The sequence below is a fragment of the Vigna unguiculata genome, chromosome 5, assembly GCF_004118075.2.
Source record: "Vigna unguiculata cultivar IT97K-499-35 chromosome 5, ASM411807v1, whole genome shotgun sequence".
NCBI lineage: Eukaryota > Viridiplantae > Streptophyta > Magnoliopsida > Fabales > Fabaceae > Vigna > Vigna unguiculata.
Window position 1 is genome coordinate 13,146,054 of NC_040283.1, and position 20,608 is coordinate 13,166,661.

The window sequence follows — 20,608 nt, forward strand, 5'->3', positions numbered from 1 at the left end:
CTTTCACCCTCTTCTACATATTCCCTCTATGGTACCTTATTGTAATACAACTTTTCAATATTATACCGTATATCTTTTCTCTCTTCACCTCTTATGCTCGATCTCGTGTTTCTGCTTCCACTTGCATCTCGTCTTTGCTTTTCTCACATTATGCAAATTAACAATTGTGTTACATTGTAGTTATAAATTTGAAAATCAAATATAAAGGTCAGAACTCAGGACTAATTACAAACATCACCTAAATACTTCAAGTTTTCAACCTTTTCAAATAAATCTCCAATCATATCTTCATTATCCATGTTTAATGTTTTCACAACAGTTTCTAGCTTTGATAAATAGTCCTTCATTCGCCCCAACTTCATTTCTGCCTCCATTGTATAAGTTTTCAGCTCTTTGAAAGTTTCATCCATTTTCTCCATTTCCTTATCCAACATTTGTTTCTCTATCTCCAGCATTCGTTTCTCCGTCTTCACTAGTTCAACCTTAGAAAAAAAAACACACATAAAAATTAAAGCGAATAAATAAATAATTTCAATTCTTTTTTTTAAAATGAAAATAAATAAAATTACCTAACAATAGTGACAACAACAATTCCTCATTTTCTTGCATCAACGCTTCTAAATCTTTGGAATGCTTACAGTGAAACATTTCAATTTCGTCTCTAATATCTTTCATGAGCGTATTCATGACCCGACAATTGTATCGCAAATTGCCTTCAAGAGCATTTATATGATTATTGTGCTCTTCCAACTGGGCTTTAAATTTATCATAATCCATGCCTATCAAGGATAATTAATAATTTTCAATATCATCTTAGAAATCTAAATAGTAAAAATAGGTAAAAAGAAAAACAAGACTTATTCATATATTATATGAGATCAACGTGTAATAATTTTTCAATTGCATGATACTTAGCTTACAAAGTAAGAGAGGTAATTATGATGTCGAAAGTCAAAATATATCACCAGAAGTCAACTTCCGGAAGTCAAAATATATCACCCGAAGTCGACTTCTGGAAGTCAAAAAACATTACCGAAAGTTGACTTCCGAAAGTCAAAAAATTAATTCTATTTTAAATATTTTAAAAAACGATTAAAAGTTAGAAAACATAAATTTTAAAAAGAATTAAAAATATTTAAATTAGAATTAAATTTTTGACTTTCGGAAGTCGACTTCCAGTAATATTTTTTGACTTCCGGAAGTCGACTTCTAGTAATAATTTTTGACTTCCGAAAGTCGACTTCCGGTAATAATTTTTGACTTCCGAAAGTCGACTTCCGGTAATAATTTTTGACTTTCGGTGATGTATTTTCACTTGCGAAAGTCAACTTCTGGTGATACATTTTGACTTCCAGTGATGTATTTTGACTTATGAAAGTTGACTTCCGGTGATGTATTTTAACTTTCAGAAGTTGACTTCCGGTGATATATTTTAACTTCCGAAAATTATATATTTTGACCTCCGGAAGTCGACATCCAAAAGTAATTTTGGGAGTGTGATGTTCGTGGGTTTCCTTAAATGGTCAAAGAGTTTTTTAGGAATTTAAAAACAATTTGAAGATGTAAAAGAAATTTTGGAGGTGCAGTAAGACCCTTATTAGTAATACAATAGTATGGCCACCCACACACACTTGGCACCTTTGCACTTTGTTCTGGTGATCTTGTGTAATAGAATTGATTATGTAAATTCCACTTGTTAAAGTTAAAGTAGATGTGATCATTTTTAGCGCATTCAAGTTTGTTTTAGATCAATTATCTATGCCAATGTATGAAACACTAAGTTGGATCATCATTTTAAGAAATCCACACTGCCTACATTTGTTGTGAATTATTTGTAAATTATTTGAACATAAATCATCCAAAGCTAGATTCATCTGTCAATGTTTAAACTAATGCTAGTCATTTTTAATTTTATTTATATATTTACGCATAAATTATAATTTTTTTGTCCCTTATTGGACTGATATCAATTTTACTATCTTTTAGAGTCATTTAAGTTTTTACAATTTCGAAACAAATTTGATTTTCTGTCGATTTTTACCGGACACTTTTAAATTCTCATTTTGCACATACTTCTTTATAATTTGAATCTGTTAAATTAGTTTACGGACTAAAACATTAAGCTCCACACACAATATTTAACATTCTCTTTAAATTATACCAATTTTAAAATCCATTAAAATATCAACTTTACTCAATTTTAAAAATAGAAAAAATGTAATTGGCTGGACAATTAACAGTTCCTTGTATAAATAACAAATAAAGACTCTTTACTTTATTACTAATCTCAATCCCTTTAAGGTTATAACTGATGGCATTTTCTTTCTTTAGTTTAAAGATGTTCTAATTTTATTTTAATTAACAGAACCGATCACAACAGTTTGATGTAATTTTCCATGTTTAATTTGTTAATCGATATTTACAAATAAAAAAATATGATAGTAAAAAATTAATTGTCTCTTTCACAAAAACTCAATGATCAAATGAATGGTAACAAGAATAAACTTATTAATCCCCTGGACACTACATGAATCAGATGGAGTTATTATGAATTCTAAAGTAGAAGAAATTCAACTATGAATTTTATAAAAATTCATAGATACCAAAGGCACTCCTGGAAACAAATACCAAATATTCTACTTAGAAACAAACATCCCACCTTCCTCACTCAGAAAACTCCCAAACATTCAGCAAAATACAAGTACAATAGCATCTTCAAGCTGTAAAAGAAATTCAACTTCAAAGATTATCATGTGAACTAGTATCAATTGCTGATAACAGAACAAGTAATAGCAAATAAACCAAATCATTGAGCATTCTAAATTCCCAATCTGACATACATAACCAGAGAAACACGAAAGGACCGTACATCTTGACCTATTATTCTTGCATCATTACTGTTTGGCAGTAAAACTCTCTTACTACTTTTCAAGTTGGACATAAATTTTCTGACATGAAATTTTACATGCGGAAAAGAACATACAAGAAAATTTAAAGGCTATATCGTAAGATTTTTTTTATTAAGAAATGAATTGAACAAGACTAACCAAGCATACCTACCATGCTAACCTCATATTTGTTGAAAACTAAGACCTATTCGGCTCAATTTTTCTAGAAGAGAAAAATAAGCAGCATGTACTAAGCTTTTCTATAATCTGAAATAAACACTTATGCACCTTTGAAGAAGTTAAATGAAAAAAGCTTCTATAGAAGTTAGGTATATAAGTTAATTTAAACACAGTTCACAAGTTCAATTCACTTTAGTTTCATTTTTTTTTCTTGCCATTTATGCAGAAACTGGTCTAAACAAATCACAGTAGAATAAATCACCCGTTCCATAGTTGAACATATGCTAAAATAAAACAAAACAAAATTCTCTGATAAATAACTACAACCTTTATTTTAAAAGTTGTAAAATATTATCACAAGCCACACCTGAAAACCCATTGTTGGAAACGGGAAGAAGAATCGAAAATAGGTAACGATTAAACCAAAAAAAAAGAAGTAAAGTGAATACCTTTAGGCCTTTCCAGGTGGAGAAGTTGAAGTGGGGACTGAGAATGGACGTAATCGCAGCACTGCTTCTTCCGTCTCAATTGGGTCGGATCTGAGTATCTGAAACCGAAGGAGAAAGGTTAATTAAGAATGAAGAAAGAATGAAAGTGTAGGCACAAAGAAATCAAGGAGAGATTACAGGGTCTTGAAGAACGGGCTTGGTGTCGTCCTTTGCTGGCTTGAAAGGGGGTTTGGGTTTGGGTGAATTGTTGTTGTTATTTGGTTTGGTTGAAGATTCTGAATTCTTGTTCATGCTTTCTTGTTACTGCCCTGTTAAGGTTAGGACGTTTTGTTTTGTTTAATAGTTACATTTTCAATGATATTTTAAAATCACAAACTAGACATAGGTAAATAAAAATTCTCCAAACCTTCTAATTGAAAAATCCAAAAAATAGACCTATTGCAAGAGTTAAAAAAATGACATGCCGTTTGTTTGTTTTTTTTTCTAGACAGAGAGATGTCACTTTTATAATAAAGAGTAAAACAAAAAAAAAAATGGCAAATGTTAGCTTTAAAGTTTAATTAAAAGCGTATAACATTTTCCATGTTTGTGAGCTAAACTCGTTTTCCTGACGAGTCCAAATTTTTTATTAATTTTTTTTCTGTCATTATTGAACTTTAAAAAGTATATTATGCTGATATTTTAAATATTTTTTAATATATTTTTAAATATTAAAATTAGTAATAATTAATATATTATGAAAATATAATAGAAAAACATATTCTTTTCTGACACCTAATATACTCTTATTTTTCTCTCAACATACACTTCGTTGGGTGGGTACAACACATTTGTATGAAATAGGCCTAACTTTTAGTATTGTTTCACATACTTTTAATTAGGAAATAAAAGAAAGAAAAACAGAATAATAAAATCTAATAATTTTTTTATCAATTACATGCATTCATGGATAAATTTTATTCTCCTCCGCACGCTTTTTCAGTTATCTTTTTGTTTTCCGCATAAAGGTGTAAAGTAAAAACAAAATAACATGAAGTCGATCACTATCCGTTTTTATTGTCCATTTATGATAGAAAAGACGTAAAGTTATGTTAACCCAGATACTTGGATGTATTAGTAGAGCACTTCTTCCTATCAATAGGAAATCGTTTTCAAAAAATATTTGATATTTAAAAGGTTATTTTTATGTTAAAATAATTAAATAAACTCTATCCCGTTAATTGACCTTCTATGTTAATGGTTTCATTTCAATCGTAAAGAATACCTTCGATGTTAAGAGTTTAGATTCATCCATTTTGGAAAAAAAAATGCAAATTTGCCCGTACACAAATTTTTATATTAAAGTATTCCTAGACTATTGTTTGATGTCAGATATCTCCTTTTCTATGGTTGTTGTTCTGGACGCATGGAATAATTTGGTCACGAACAATCTTTTCAAGTCATCCCAGCTCGTGATGGACCTGGGTGCAAGGTAATACAACCAATCTTTTGCATTGTCCTTCAAGAAATGAAGAAAAGTTTTCAAGTACACATGATCTTCTTGGACATCTACAGGCTTCATGGTAGAGCACACAACATGGAACTGCTTCAGATGCTTACACGGGCCCTCACCTGCAAGTCCATGAAATTTTGGCAACAAATGGATTAATCCAGTTTTTAAAACATAAAGAATTTCCTCCTCAGGATACTGAATGCACAATGAGTGATACGTGAACTCCAGTGTAGTCAGCTCACTCATTGTCCTCTCATGAGGTGGAGGTTGAGCCATGTTATCAATTTCAAAATGAATGTCAAAATAATTAGAATGCACAGTATGCTCAAAATGATCAAAATGCACAGAAACAAAAGTATCAGGTGAATCAAGAAAGGTCACAGAATATGTAGGATGCAAAGATGGATTCCTATTATGCCTAACTCCTCTATGGAATGTTCTATCAATTTCAGGATCCAATGATTGTAAAATACCAATATTCCCCCTAGTCATACACTAATGAACCCAAAACTGCCAAAGTCAACAAAAAGTCAACCAGGAGTAAAAATGGCATAAATTGAAGTACATCAGATTGACCTGAAAATTTTTGACAAAAATTCTAAAATCATGAACAGTTGTCACAAAAATTTTGAAGGCTAACTGCAAATCCTAACTACACGAACAAAACACACAAAGTTTGACTAAAAATAGAAAAATACTAAGAAAAAATCAGTTAAATAGGAAAACGATTTCGTTTGGAAATTCTGAAAATGACAATATTTGAGGACCGAGTCAATCTCATGGTCCGGAATGCATCTACTAGTAACCTGATCACTACACATCTTCCACAAATAGGGGTCATCCCAAATATAATACCTAGCATCGCTCTTGAATTTATCACATTAAGCACTGGATGCTAGGGGAGGAAAAACAGAAGCAACAAGATAATTCACAATGTTATCAAGGGAAAAGAAGCAGAGAGTGTTAACAAACTTTCATCGGGAAAGTCATCCTGGATAGGTGAAACATCATCAGCAAACCTCTTTATCCTACTTAGGTGGTCTGCAACCAAATTATGTGTTTCACTTCTATCACGGATCTCCAAATCGAACTCTTGGAGTCAGAGCATCCATCTTATCAGCCGCGGTTTGGACTCCGCCTTAGTCAACAGGAACTTCAGCACTGCATTGTCAGTAAACACAATAACAGGAGAACCAAACAAATATGATCTAAATTTCTCAAGTGCAAAAACAATTGCAAGGAGTTCTTTTTCTGTTGTGGTATAGTTTGCTTGAGTAGAATCTAACATCCTGGAGGCGTAGTAGATCACTCGAGGCTTCTTGTCAATCTTTTGTCCTGGGATAGCTCCCACGGCAAAATTTGATGCATCACACATGAGCTCGAATGGGGTTGTCCAATTCGGCGCCTGAATGATAGTAGTAATGGTTAGGGCCTTCTTGAGGCAATCAAAAGCCTCTATGCATCATTCATCAAAGACGAAGTCAATATCCTTTTGCAATAACTTGGACAATGGAAGGGCCTTCTTGTTGAAATCCTGAATAAAGCGCATGTAAAACCCTACATGGCCAAGAAAAGAATGAACCTCTCGCACAAAAGAGTGGTAAGGCAACTGTGAAATGAAAGAAATCTTGGCAGGATCAACTTCAATGCCCTTACTCGAAATGATGTGTCCCAAAACTATGCCCTGTTCTACCATGAAATGACACCTCTCAAAATTGAGGACAAGGTTAAATTGGATGCACTTATTCAAAACTTTGTCCAGACTATTTAAACATGCATCAAAGTAGGATCCATAAACAGTAATGAGATTTACCTACCAAGCGCTCAAGGATCTGGTCAATGAATGGTAGGGGGAAGTGGTCTTTCCTGGTCGCTTGATTGAGCCTCCTATAATCGATGCAAACTCTCCAGCTGTTTTGCACCCTTTTGGGATCAACTCGTCCCTTTCATTTTTAACAACTGTGAGGCATGTCTTTTAGCATTTGGAGACCTTATATTACAAATATTATGACAATTTGTAATCTGGGTGTTAGTTATGTATGATGAGTGAATTGTAATCTGACCCAATTGTGTTACTCGTTAGGATTTCAATTTTTTTCTATAATAGGATTTAGTAATCATGGATGATTCTATTAGTAAACCTACGGGAAATGACACAAATGTTGATGAACCAGATCATGTAACCCTGAATGAGGTTGACGTTGAAGATGATATTGATAATGAAAGTGTTGAACTTAATAAGAGAAGGGATAAGAGAATAACTTCTGATTGTTGGAAATACTTGATTAGGATTGGGATTGGTGATGATGGAAAAGAGAGGGCAAGGTGTAATGGCTGCAACCAAAAATACAAAATTGGTAAGATGGCACTTCTCATTTGAAACGTCACATTGAAAAATGAAGTTAAGGTAAATGTGAGGATGTGAGACAAATGATTATGGACGGACAAGGAAAGTTGAAAGCAAAAAATATAGATCAAATGGTTTCTTGTGAATTGTGTGCATATTTGATTATCTGACATGGTTTACCATTCAGTTTTGTGGGGTATGAAGAGCTTAAAACTTGGATAACTTATTTGAATCTTGATGCTACTTTAGTTTCTACAAATACAATTAAAAGGGATGTTTTGAAAATATTAATAAAAGAAAAAAGTATGCTAAAGCAAGAGTTTAATAAAATTTCAAATAGGATTTGTTTGACATTGTCAACACCTGATTTCGTTCGGGCATTGATGGTATTTTTCCCATCCGTAAACTCTGGTAACGCATATAACAATAACCATTGGCGGTATTTTTCCCATCAAAGTAGATAGCTTTGATTAGAGAGGAGATTGAAATGTTTCATTGTAAGCATTCCAAATTAGGAAGTTATTGCTAATTGAAGGATTACTTCTGTCAAGGAAAATAAATTAGGAAGTTTTTGCTAATGATTTGAAACTGAATAGAGCTTGCAATGACAGTAAAGTCTTGTTCCTTTTTCACCAATTTGGCGACTTCTTCCTCCCTGATTTCGTGAAATGATTGAACCAGTTTCGGGCTCAAAAGTTCATAGGCCCATACTTGCCTCTTCTGAATTCAAGTTTCCAAATGCAATATTAATGCATTCACAGAGTAATAATATTGCAACAGTGTTTAGGGGTCGGTTGGAAAAGGTTGTGTCATTGTAGAGGCATTACCAAATCGATTTAAATGAGACCATGCATGGTTTCAACCTCTGTTGGTACTCCATAATATGTACGAGGAGAAAACATAAAGAGCTTAGGGAATAAAGTGGTGCAATTAGAAAAGATGAGAGTGTTTAGACAAGTGTAAAAAGGTGATGGTTGAAGCAATATCATTATTGTTATTATTATTATTATTGGGGAGGCCGTGAAGTGTTTGGCCTCTATTTTTGAGGCTGTGCGATTTTTTTCTAAGATACAATGATACAACGATATACAAACGTTATTATAGAAGTACACGGTGCACACCACTTAAGTCTATTTAGCTCAGTTCAATATTGTTTCTACCATCACCTTAATGCCCCAACTTCGATCAAACCCCATCGTTACTTAGCTTGGAACCTACTTTTCTTTATCACTACTTTATATACTCTTAACACTTCCATTATCTCTCATATATGGGCTATCATCAATTTGCTTCCTTTGTTTCATTTCGACATCATAATTACCTCTCTTACTTTGTAAGCTAAGTATCATGCAATTGAAAAATTATTACACGTTGATCTCATATAATATATGAATAAGTCTTGTTTTTCTTTTTACCTATTTTTACTATTTAGATTTCTAAGATGATATTGAAAATTATTAATTATCATTGATAGGCATGGATTATGATAAATTTAAAGCCCAGTTGGAAGAGCACAATAATCATATAAATGCTCTTGAAGGCAATTTGCGATACGATCGTCGGGTCATGAATACGCTCATGAAAGATATTAGAGAGGAGATTGAAATGTTTCATTGTAAGCATTCCAAAGACTTAGAAGCGTTGATGCAAGAAAATGAGGAATTGTTGTTGTCACTATTGTTAGGTAATTTTATTTATTTTCATTTTAAAAAAAAGAATTGAAATTATTTATTTATTTGCTTTAATTTTTATGTGTGTTTTTTTTTCTGAGGTTGAACTAGTGAAGACGGAGAAACGAATGTTGGAGATAGAGAAACAAATGTTGGATAAGGAAATGGAGAAAATGGATGAAACTTTCAAAGAGCTGAAAACTTATACAATGGAGGCAGAAATGAAGTTGGGGCGAATGAAGGACTATTTATCAAAGCTAGAAACTGTTGTGAAAACATTAAACATGGATAATGAAGATATGATTGGAGATTTATTTGAAAAGGTTGAAAACTTGAAGTATGTAGGTGATGTTTGTAATTAGTCCTGAGTTCTAACCTTTATATTTGATTTTCAAATTTATAACTACAATGTAACACAATTGTTAATTTGCATAATGTGAGAAAAGCAAAGACGAGATGCGAGTGGAAGCAGAAACACGAGATCAAGCATAAGAGGTGAAGAGAGAAAAGATATACGGTATAATATTGAAAAGTTGTATTACAATAAGGTACCATAGAGGGAATATGTAGAAGTGGGTGAAAGAACAGAATAAAAACATAAAAGTTAGAGACAACAGATTTGGTTAGGCAAAATATCGAATAGTTGCAGAACACTAAGTAATGAGCAGAAGATGAGCAGCTAAGCTATGTTATCAGCCCCTCAATCTGGGAATATATATCAAGAGAAGAGAAGTTATTAAGGTAAAATAAAACTAAAAGTTGCAGCATGTTATTAATGGAAAAAATAAAATAAAATGAAACGTCTCCACCAATTTAGTATGTGTATTCTCCACCTAAGGGTGAGCATCGATCGGGTTGGGCCGGATTCGAGCCTAACAGGTCAAATCCAACAAAATCAGAATTTAACATTCAGAAAACTATACCCGACCATTTTACACCTCTGGTTCATTGGGTTTAGGTAGTTTTGGATGCGGTTAAAAATGGATGGACACGAGTTATCAAATTTTAAATTACAATTCAAAGATCAAATAACCAAAGGCTCGAAAAGATCTGAGTGACTCCTCCTCAACTCATTGAATGACATGTGTCATTTGTTTTTCCACTCACGATAGCCACATAAAATTTCTTTTTTTTAGGGTTTCGGACTAAGATGCACATGTTTAGGGTTTGAGAAGGGTAGAACATAGAGGAAGAAGAGAGAAGTATCATCTTGCTGGTATAAGATTTGTTTTTCATTCATTTTTCATGTGTGTGTGCTGCCATAACTACACATGCATGAAAACCTTCCTTCCTTTTCATGTGTGTGCTGCCATAACTACACAAATATTTTCCATTCCTTACAGGCTGATATATTTTCTATGGTTAAATATCACGTTTTGGGGTTTAAGTGGTAAAAACCTATAGCATGAATGGTGGAAGATTTTCGTAGATCACGCACTGCATTTTACAATTGTTTGAGGTGTAGTGGTTCATTCAATCATTGTTTTATGGCACAAGGATAGATAATAGACATACTAAATTGATGGAGCCGTTTCATTTTATTTTATTTTTTCCATTAGTTACATGTTGGGGCTTTTAGTTTTATTTTACCTTGAATAACTTATCGTCTCTTGAGGGTCCACATTATGCATTAAATATATATTCCCAGCTTGAGGGGTTGATAACATAACTTATTTGCTCATTGTTTAGAGTTCTGCAACTATTCAACATTTTACCTAACCGAATTTGTTGTATCTAACTTTTATGTTTTTATTCTATTTTTTCTATTCTATTTTTTCATCCTATTGTATATATTCTCTCTATGGTTCCTTATTGTAATACAATTTTTCAATATTATACCGTATATCTTTTCTCTTTTCACCTCTCGTGCTTGATCTCATGTTTCTGCTTCCACTTGTCTCTTATTTTTGCTTTTTTCACATTATGCAGATCAAGAATTGTGTTACATTGCAACTATAAATTTGAAAATCAAATACAAAGTTTAGAACTTGGGACTAATTAAAGTAAATATTAATAAACATTACATCCCAACTTAAACTTTGCAACCAGATTATCATGTCTTTCAGATAAATCTGCAATCATAGTTGCAATACTCTTTTCTGATGTCTTTATATCATCTTTCAGCTTTGATAAATGGACATTTACTTCCTCCAACATCATTTGTTTCTCCATATTCATGTCAACTTCCAACTTTAATAACCTTTCCTTCATTCCTTTTTTCTTCCTTTCCTAACTCAACATCTTCATTGGTTCCGCCTCTGAAAAGAAAACACATAAAAATAAAGCAAATAAATAAAATTTTCAATTATTTTTTTGTTTAAAAAATTAAAAATAAATAAAATTTATCATTTTCTTCCCTCAAAGCTTTTATGACTTCGAAATACATAGAATCAATCGATTCAATCCTCTTTGCAAGGACCTTCTCATGCACATCCATCGAAGAGATATTGCCTTCCAATCATCATTTACAATATTCTTCTACTGACCATTCCTCATTTCTCCACTATGTTAACCAATCCATGATGGCTCTCCTAATCTATGTGGATGATATCGTCCTAACTGGAAACAACCCCGAGCACATTTAACACATTATCCAACTCCTCGATATGACCTTCCACATCAAGAATTTAGGTGAGCTCACATATTTTCTTGGACTGGAAATCTTAAGAAACCATACTGGCATCTATGTATGTCAACAAAAATGTACCTTGGATCTTCTTCATGACTCAAGTATGTTAGATTGTTCTTCAGCTTCCATTCCCATGGCCCATTCTTTCAAAGCTGACATTGTTGGAGAACCATTCAATATTGTTGATGCTTCTGCCTACCGTTGTCTCCTTAGACGTCTCATATATCTAACAAACATTAGGACCAATATTACTTTTTCCTTCAACACTCTTAGTCAATTTGTGTCCTCCCCCACCACCACGCATCATCAAGCTGCAAACTAAATCCTTCCTACCTGAAAAGCACCCATGGTCTTGGAATTTTTCTCCATAGCAACACCACTCTCTAGTAAAAAGATTATAACAACTCGAATTGAGCTACATGCCCCAAAACTCGACGTTCTGTCACCAATTTCTTTGTCTATTTTTGTGCCTCCTTTATTTCTTGGCGATCCAAGAAACAACTAACAATTTCCAGAATTATTTCAAATTAATTCATGAATATCTTGAAGTATTATTATTCATGATTGTGGTGGCATAACTTTTGAAACACTAATATAATAGTTATTAGACAGTTAAAAAGCGATTTATAGTCAAATTTTAAAAGATATTATAGAGATGTACGTAAGATTCGAAGTATATTTTGTTAATAAATGGATATCATTTTAATTTTTATTTCTCTAGTATATGGTTTCAAGAATATTCTTATTAATACTTTTAAAGTTAAAAAATCACGCTAACATCATGATCATCTGTTTGTGAGTGGAGAGATGACATTTATACTTACAAAATAAGGTCTAAAGATTCAAAAAGTCAGAAGCAGTGCCTTGGCTTATAAGTACTGAAACCTTAATTATGGCTGCAACATGAGACTACTAGTGTACATAGACCAATGACAATGACTATTATTAATTTTCTTATATTAAAGGCACTATTTTTGGGTGTAATTGGAATGCTAGTTTAACTCCATTATAGTTGTTTGGTATACTCTTTAGCAGGGACAAATGTTAGAGGAGTAATTTGTGCTTGGTAAGAAATTGAAAATATAAGAATGATAATTTGGTGGCTAGACTCTATATTTCATTTGCTTAGCATGGTTGAATTTGTTGTGCTGTTAAGCAAAATGTATATACATTGATTTGCAACACTATTTTAATTACTATTTCTTTTCCTTTGCAGCCCATTTAGTTCACCAGATTGTGGTATGGTTAAGAAATTGCAGAAGAAGCAACATATTGCAAAAGAAGCAATAGAAGCAACATATTCGAATAATATTCACGAATATATATATATATATATATATATATATATATATATATATATTTTGTATATTTATATAAAATTTAAATAGAATATAAACATAAAATGTCTATTGATGTTCTCGTAATTTTGCAAAATGGAGGATGAATTTCCGGAAGGTATCCGTAAATTCATTTTCCCTTTTCTTTCAAATCATACATGAGAACATAAATTTTGTTTAAATACGTCAACGCAAATCCTTGTGTACAGAATGATTTGTTCAAACGAGCAAGATAAAACTAATTTAGTACCATTTGATATATAGAAAATAAGATATATTAATATTTGTTAAATTGAATCGACTATCTATTTAATATATTTTAAATTATTTTCGAAATAGCATTATGTGACAAAAAAAAAGTACTTTTGGACGTTACCAACAATTAAATTATACATTTTACAATATTTTTCTTAGATTTAAAAAAAAATAAATTGTAAATAATTTTGGTTTGGGTCGTGTAAAAAAGAAGATTTCAGCCCATTTATAACGTTGATTGGACTAGCCTAGCCTATTAGAACTCAAAAAGTGTGACATTTGCTTCCTGCATTGTCATCGCCGTACTGCATAAAAAGGAGAGAGAAAATGTTAAAGAACTCGTTTCGAAAAGTATTTTTTGAAAAAATATTTCGTATACTTCGGAGAGCTATTTCCAAAATACATGTGAGGAGTATTTCATGAAAGGTATCATGTATATTTCAGTTTATTCTAAAAATCTGTTCCAAAAAGTGTCTTCCAAACTATATTTCGCAATTCCAGAAATTTCATTTCAAAAAGTTTTATTCCAAAAACTCTAAAAATCTTATTTTGAAAAATCTTTTCCGGAATTAATAATGCAGAAGTCACTTTTGTGCAGGTAAACGGCCATTTTGAAAATTGACGGGTGCAGAATAAAAAAATTGATGGTTTTCAAGAATAATAAAAGTTTTAAATTATGTTGTTGGTTTGTAATAGGTGAAGGGGTAAGCCCTACAACTAATAGAATAAAATATATTTTTCTCATTAAAAAACATTAAACTATACCGATGTATTTTCTTTCACTTCTAAAACACTATGTTCGTGTATTCTAAGATACAAATGATTAAAAATCGATTCGTAATATAAAAACATATGTTATTATTTAAAAAAAAATTGAAGTTTTAATTTATCATACTAAAGAGTTATGGATAAATTTATAATAATAAATAAGAAAAACAAATTAAAATATATGTATCGGTGTTATTTGGAATGAACAAGATAATAATAATAGATATAATTAAGGGTGGGCATGGATTGGATAATTAGATATCCGCTCCAAATCCAATTTGAATCTAAATATATGGTTCAGATTTTGATCCATATCCACTTTTTTGTTGAAAAAACAATTTGGATATTTTAAAATCTATATCCAAATATTAGGATCAAGTTAGATATCCTTATCTAAATATTTGGATCAATTAAGAATCTAGATTTATTTCTAAATCCATTTTTAATGAAACTTAACTTTTTATAAATTTAATTTTAATTTTAAATTTTAAATTTTAATTTTAAATTTATATTTTAAAAATAAAATAATTATTTCATCCAATACATAAATATTTTTAAAAAAAGTAAAATAATATATAAAATAATAAAAATATAAAAATATTATAAATTTAATAGTATTAAAGATTAAAAATAATATATTATTTAAATTCTTAGCATTAAAAAAAATTAAAATCATATAATTGTCCATATAAAATCATTTAATCTTTTGGTAATGAAAATGATTATAAAGTCATTACGTCCTCATACAATATCACTAACATTAAAAAATAACAAATCCAAAACACTATAGAGTTGATGGCAATTTTGACAGTCTCTTCAAATAGAATGCAACAACACCCATTCGATTACAAAGTTCAAAATCTCTTCCATGGCTCATTAACTCAAACTCATTATCAATATCTCACAACCATCTATATATGAAGCAACTAGAGTTGGCATCAATCCACTTGACTTGTGATTTATCTGAAACATGAACAAATTAATAAAGAAATTTAAATAATCTATTCCAATGATAGATATAATAACAAATTCATATGTCAAGGCAATAACAACATAAGTTAATGCATCACTCAATCATTTTATCTCTACCCACCAATTCTAATAAAACTAACACATTTTTTGTGACTTATAAATGTTGTTCCATCAAAGTGTCATGTTAGAATACATAACAAAATTTGAATAAAACTTCTTCAGTAAAATACAATGGGAGCAAAAGGAAGGGACACAGAGCACTTACAAAGCGGAAGAAAACCACCACTGCTAAAGCACAAATCTCCAAGTAAGATATGAAGACCACTTCTAGCAGTTTTCTGCACAACAAACAAAGGCTGTATTATCCATATGCCTCTAACAAAATCAATAGGGAAGAAGAAACATATAGATACACACACAACACAAGGAAGTGTAACAAAACGAAAAGAAAGTAATAAAGTTGTTTGATCACTTTATGCATGAATCGACAATCAAAACAAATTCTAGAGACCAAAGCACCCTATACAAGCATTACGTTTGAATCACACAAGCTGAAGACTAGCAAAAAAAGCCCTCATAAGATTTTAGTCTCAATATACTTGCTGGTCTTTATAGTTAAGAAACCATAAAAAAAATTTCTAGCCTGCATAAGATTTTAGTCTCAATATACTTGCTGGTCTTTATAGTTCAACCTCTGAAAAAAAAACATAAAAATTTAAAGTGAATAAATAAAAAATTTCAATTCTTTTTTTTAAATATAAATAAATAAAATTACCTGACAACAGTGACAACAACACTTCCTCATTCTCTTGCATAAACGCTTCCCTCTAAGTCTTTGGAATGCTTAGAATGAAATGTTTCAATCTCCTCTCTAATATCTTTCATGAGCGTATTCATGACCCGACTATCGTATCGCAAGTTGCCTTTAAGAGCATTTATATGATTATTGTGCTCTTTCAGCTGGGTTTTAAATTTATCATAATTCATGGACTGATAACATAGCTTAGCTGCTCATCTTCTGCTCATTGCTTAGACTTCTGCAACGATTTGACATTTTACCTAACCGAATATGTTATATTTAACTTTTGTGTTTTTATTCTGTTCTTTCATCCTCTTATATATATTCTCTCTATGGTACCTTATTCTAGTAAAACTTTTCAATATTATACCGTATATCTTTTCTCTCTTTACCCCTCGTGCTTGCTCTCCTGTTTCTGCTTCCACTCGTCTCTTCTCTTTTATTTTCTCACATCTTTCAGATCAACAATTGTGTTACATTGCAGCTATAAATTTGAAAATCAAATATAAAGGTCAGAACTCTGGACTAATTGCAAAAATCACATACTTACTTCAAGTTTTCAACCTTTTCAGATAAATCTCCAATCATATCTTAATTATCCATGTTTAATGTTTTCACACCAGTTTCTAGTTTTTATAAATTGTCTTTTATTCGCCCCAACTTCATTCTTGTCTCCATTGTATAAGTCTTTAGCTCTTTGAAAGTTTTATCCATTTTTTCCATTTCCTTATCTAGCATTTGTTTATATATCTCCAGCATTTTTTTCTTCGTTTTCACTAGTTCAACCTCTGAAAAAAAAACATAAAAATTTAAAGCGAATAAATAAAAAATTTTAATTTTTTTTTAAATATAAATAAATAAATTTACCTGACAACAGTGACAACAACAATTCCTCATTTTCTTGCATCAACGCTTGCTTCTATGTCTTTGGAATGCTTAGAATGAAATGTTTCAATCTCCTTTCTAATGTCTTTCATGAGCGTATTCATGACCCGACGATCGTATCGCAAGTTGCCTTTAAGAGCATTTATATGATTATTGTGCTCTTTCAACTGGGTTTTAAATTTATCATAATCCATGCCTATCAATGATAATTAATAATTTTCGATATCATCATAGAAATCTAAATAGTAAAAATAGGTAAAAATAGGTAAAAAAAAACATGACTTATTCATATATTATATGAGATCAACGTGCAATAATTTTTCAGTTGCATTATATGTAGCTTACAAAGTAAGAGAGGTAATTGTGATGTTCAAAAGAAACAAAGGAAGCATATTGATGATAGCCCATATATGAGAGATAATGGAAGTGTTAAGAGTATATAAACCAGTGATAAAGAAGAGCAGTTGCCAAGCTAAGTAACGATGGCGTGTGATCCAAGTGGAGGCATTAAGGTGATGGAAGAAGCAATATTGAACTGAGCTAAATAGACTTAAGTGGTGTGCACCGTGTACTTCTATAATAACATTTGTATACAATTGTATCATTGTATCTTAGAAAAAAATCGTACAGCCCCAAAAACATAGTGATACAATCCTATCCAGGAAAAAGTATGATCGTTTATGAATTTGAATTCTAAAGAGGCACGACACGAATAAATCAGAGAAGAACGCAGAATAAGACAGAGATGGAGGATGCCACAATCTAGCAGATTGATAAGTCAAGTGAAGATTCACCATAAAGATGTTAATCTTTGATAAGAACTAAAGGCCTAAGCAAAGAACAAGGAGAATCCTCTCTTGAATGGAATCAAATTCAATATATGACTAAAAAGTGTCTACAATAGTTTTTGGTACCTCTATATATAAGCACATGAGTTTAAGAAAACCTAAGAACCCTACAAGAAGGCCGAAACCAAAACATAAACTAATTTATAAAAGAAAGCCCAAAGCCCAAAAACATAACTTATTTTCTAAAAGAAAACCCAAAGTTTAAAAATATAAATTAATTTCCTAATAATTATCCTTCAAAAGTGCTCCAAGCCATGATCTTCATATCCTTTGAATTTTCACTTGCAGTTGCTTGTAGTATCAAGAGTTTTGAATATACGTGATTTTCCAATCTCTTGCTCTTTGCCCTTGTCATAGGTCCTTTGAATTGTAAAGGTTCATCTTCAAGTTCTTCTTATATGGAATCTAGGGATAGTCCTTTATCATTCCCTCCTTCTTGAATCGAAGTTATCCTCAATTTCAAACCTACATCAAATGGAGACAAGTCATTAATATTGAAACTAGATTTTACCCCATAATCTTCAAGTAGATCAACAACATAGGCATTGCCATTGATTCTTTTAAGAACTTGAAATGGTCCATCTCCTCTTGGTAAAAGTTTAGATTTCCTTTTAGAAGGAAATCTCTCCTTCCTAAAGTGAACCCACACCCAATCGCTAGGTTCAAACTTGATCTGCTTCCTCCCTTGGTTAGCCTTAGAGGCTAACTTCTCCATCTTCTTTTCTATTTGGGCCTTTACCTCTTTATGTAAGTTCTTGACAAAGGTTGCTTTGGCAAGTCCATCTTTGTTAGTCATAGAATCAATATCAGGTAAAGGTAACAAATCTAATGGAGTTAAAGGATTAAAACCATATACTACCTCAAAAGGATACATTTGAGTAGTAGAATGAACTACCCTATTATAAGCAAACTCCACATGAGGTAACCACTCCTCTTAAGTTTTCAAATTTTTGTTTACAAAAAATCTAAGGAGTTGCGAAAGAGTTCTATTTACCACTTATGTCTGGCCATATGTTTGAGGATGACAAGTTGTAGAGAAGAGAAGCTTTGTACCTAACTTACCCCACAAGACCTTCCAAAAATAGCTATCAAATTTGACATCCATATCTGAGACAATGATCCGTTGAAGGCCATGTAATCTTACCACTTCTTTGAAAATTAAATTGGCCACATGATTGGCATCATCGCTCTTGTGGCAAGGAATAAAGTGGACCATCTTTGAGAACCTATCAACCACAACAAAAACAAAATCTTTTTCCCCCTTTGGACCTTGGGAGACCCAAAACAAAATCCATAGAAATATCGGTCCAAGGAGAGTTAGGAACAGGTAAGGGCATAAACATCCCATGATGCATAGACTTAGATTTAGCACGCTTACAAGTGATACATTTATTACAAAAAGAGTGCACATCATGTTTCATGTGAGGCCAAAAGAAATGATCATACAATATGTCTAAGGTCTTTTGAACACCAAAATGTCCCATTAAGCCCCCTTCACGAGCTTCTTTTACAAATAATTCCCTCATTGACCCTTTAGGCACACATAACTTTGTTCCTTTGAAAAGAAATGCATCATGCTTGAAAAAATCTTTAAAAGCTCATTTTTCACAATTTTTATAGATTTCACCAAAATCATGGTCATCCATATACAATTCCTTAAACATTTCAAAACCAAGTATTTTAGTTTCAACCATAGATAATAATGCATGCCTCCTAGATAATGCATTCGTAGAGCTCTCAGAAAACAACCTCTCCAAAACCCTTCTTCTTACTCAAATTTTGCCTTTTAAAGGGCCTTAATGCTAGGTTAATGGGCTAAAACGAAATTAAGCTTAATGATGGTTTAATTTTTATTCAATGACCATTATTTAGTGGTTTTTCAACCCTTCTTGGCTGCCTTGCTAGGATTTTCTATGCCTTTTCACATTCAAGTCACAACCAATTTCTAGCAAAAAGAGAGTTAAATTTGGGTTCACCAAGGTTCAAACCCTTAACATGCTCCTCATCAAATCAATGCACAACCATTCAACCATTTCATGTTTCATGATAATTCACATAATTCTATAATTAGGTTATCACTCAACATGCTCATGCATATTATAAAAAATTAATAATAATTCAAACAACACATAATTGGCCTACATAGAACTCGAATCCAAGTCCTCTCACACAATAAAGTACTCTCAACCATTTAAGCTAGTACTTTTCCACGTCATATCAATCAATAATTAATTCCATAAAGGCTCTCCCTACCCGCATTTATTAATTAATTTCCATGGGTCTTACACTTTCCCCATTTAAACCCCATATCTTTCTTAACAAGTTCATTTAGTGGAGATGCTATGGTGCTAAAATCCTTGACAAACCTCCTATAGAAATTAGCCAAACCATGAAAACTTCGTACCTCACTTGCATTCTTAGGGATGGGCCAGTCCCTAATGGCTTTGACTTTTTCCTCATCAACTATTTCCCCTTTTGAGCTAACTACAAACCCCAGGAAAACAACTTCATGTGTACAAAAAATGCATTTATCCTTATTGGTCCAGAAGCACCATATCTTAGTGTCATAGAATCGTTAATGTACCTTGCTAATTATACTCGATCTAATATTGCATTTGCTATAAATTTGTTAAGCAAGATATAATTCTTTAACTACAAGAAAAAAATGGTTTGAAGTAAAACATATACTTCGTTACTTTAAGGGTACTATGAATATGAGCTTATTCCATCCAAATGATTCAGATTCAGACCAATGGGTTATGTATATGCATGTTATTTTACATATTCCCACAATGTCACAATGGTTGATCACAAACAAGATGTTTGTTCATATGTGGTAGCACAATGGTTTCATGAAGGTATATGAAACAAACCATAGTAGCAACATCGTCTAATCATACAGAATTACGAGGAAAGTTGTGAATATGTTTGGTTAAGGTCTATAATTCAACATGTGCAAGAAACTTGTGACTATCCCCGACAAAGATGGAATCAACAACCATATATGAAGACAATAGTGTATTGTTCAATTGAAAGTATGATATAGATATCAAAAAATGCATTCATGTGAAAATATGGCAGGTCTATTT

General features: G+C 31.8%; 1 protein-coding gene across 2 annotated transcripts; it reads right to left on the reverse strand.

The window, feature by feature from the left end:
- Positions 1-201: 201 nt before the first annotated feature.
- On the reverse strand, positions 202-3,863 carry LOC114185761. 2 transcript variants are annotated; one of them, XR_003604889.1, is made up of 4 exons: positions 3,695-3,863; positions 3,518-3,615; positions 570-779; positions 202-482 (listed from the first exon to the last, which is right to left on the reverse strand). XR_003604889.1 is itself a non-coding variant. In XM_028073666.1 (3 exons), the coding sequence occupies exons 1-2, from the start codon at positions 3,806-3,808 to the stop codon at positions 3,520-3,522; spliced, it is 210 nt and encodes a 69-aa protein (XP_027929467.1). In that variant the 5' UTR covers positions 3,809-3,863; the 3' UTR covers positions 2,461-2,720; positions 3,518-3,519. The 2 variants fall into 2 exon arrangements, 1 of the variants encoding a protein (XP_027929467.1); XM_028073666.1 differs by lacking the exons at positions 202-482; positions 570-779 and adding an exon at positions 2,461-2,720.
- Positions 3,864-20,608: the final 16,745 nt, after the last annotated feature.

Excerpts from the sequence above, each read along its gene's own strand:
- LOC114185761 (XM_028073666.1), bottom strand. The coding sequence starts at position 3,808 with ATGAACAAGAATTCAGAATCTTCAACCAAACCAAATAACAACAACAAT. Across the intron at positions 3,616-3,694 it reads AGCCCGTTCTTCAAGACCCT|ATACTCAGATCCGACCCAAT; the intron begins GTAATCTCTCCT and ends CTTCGGTTTCAG.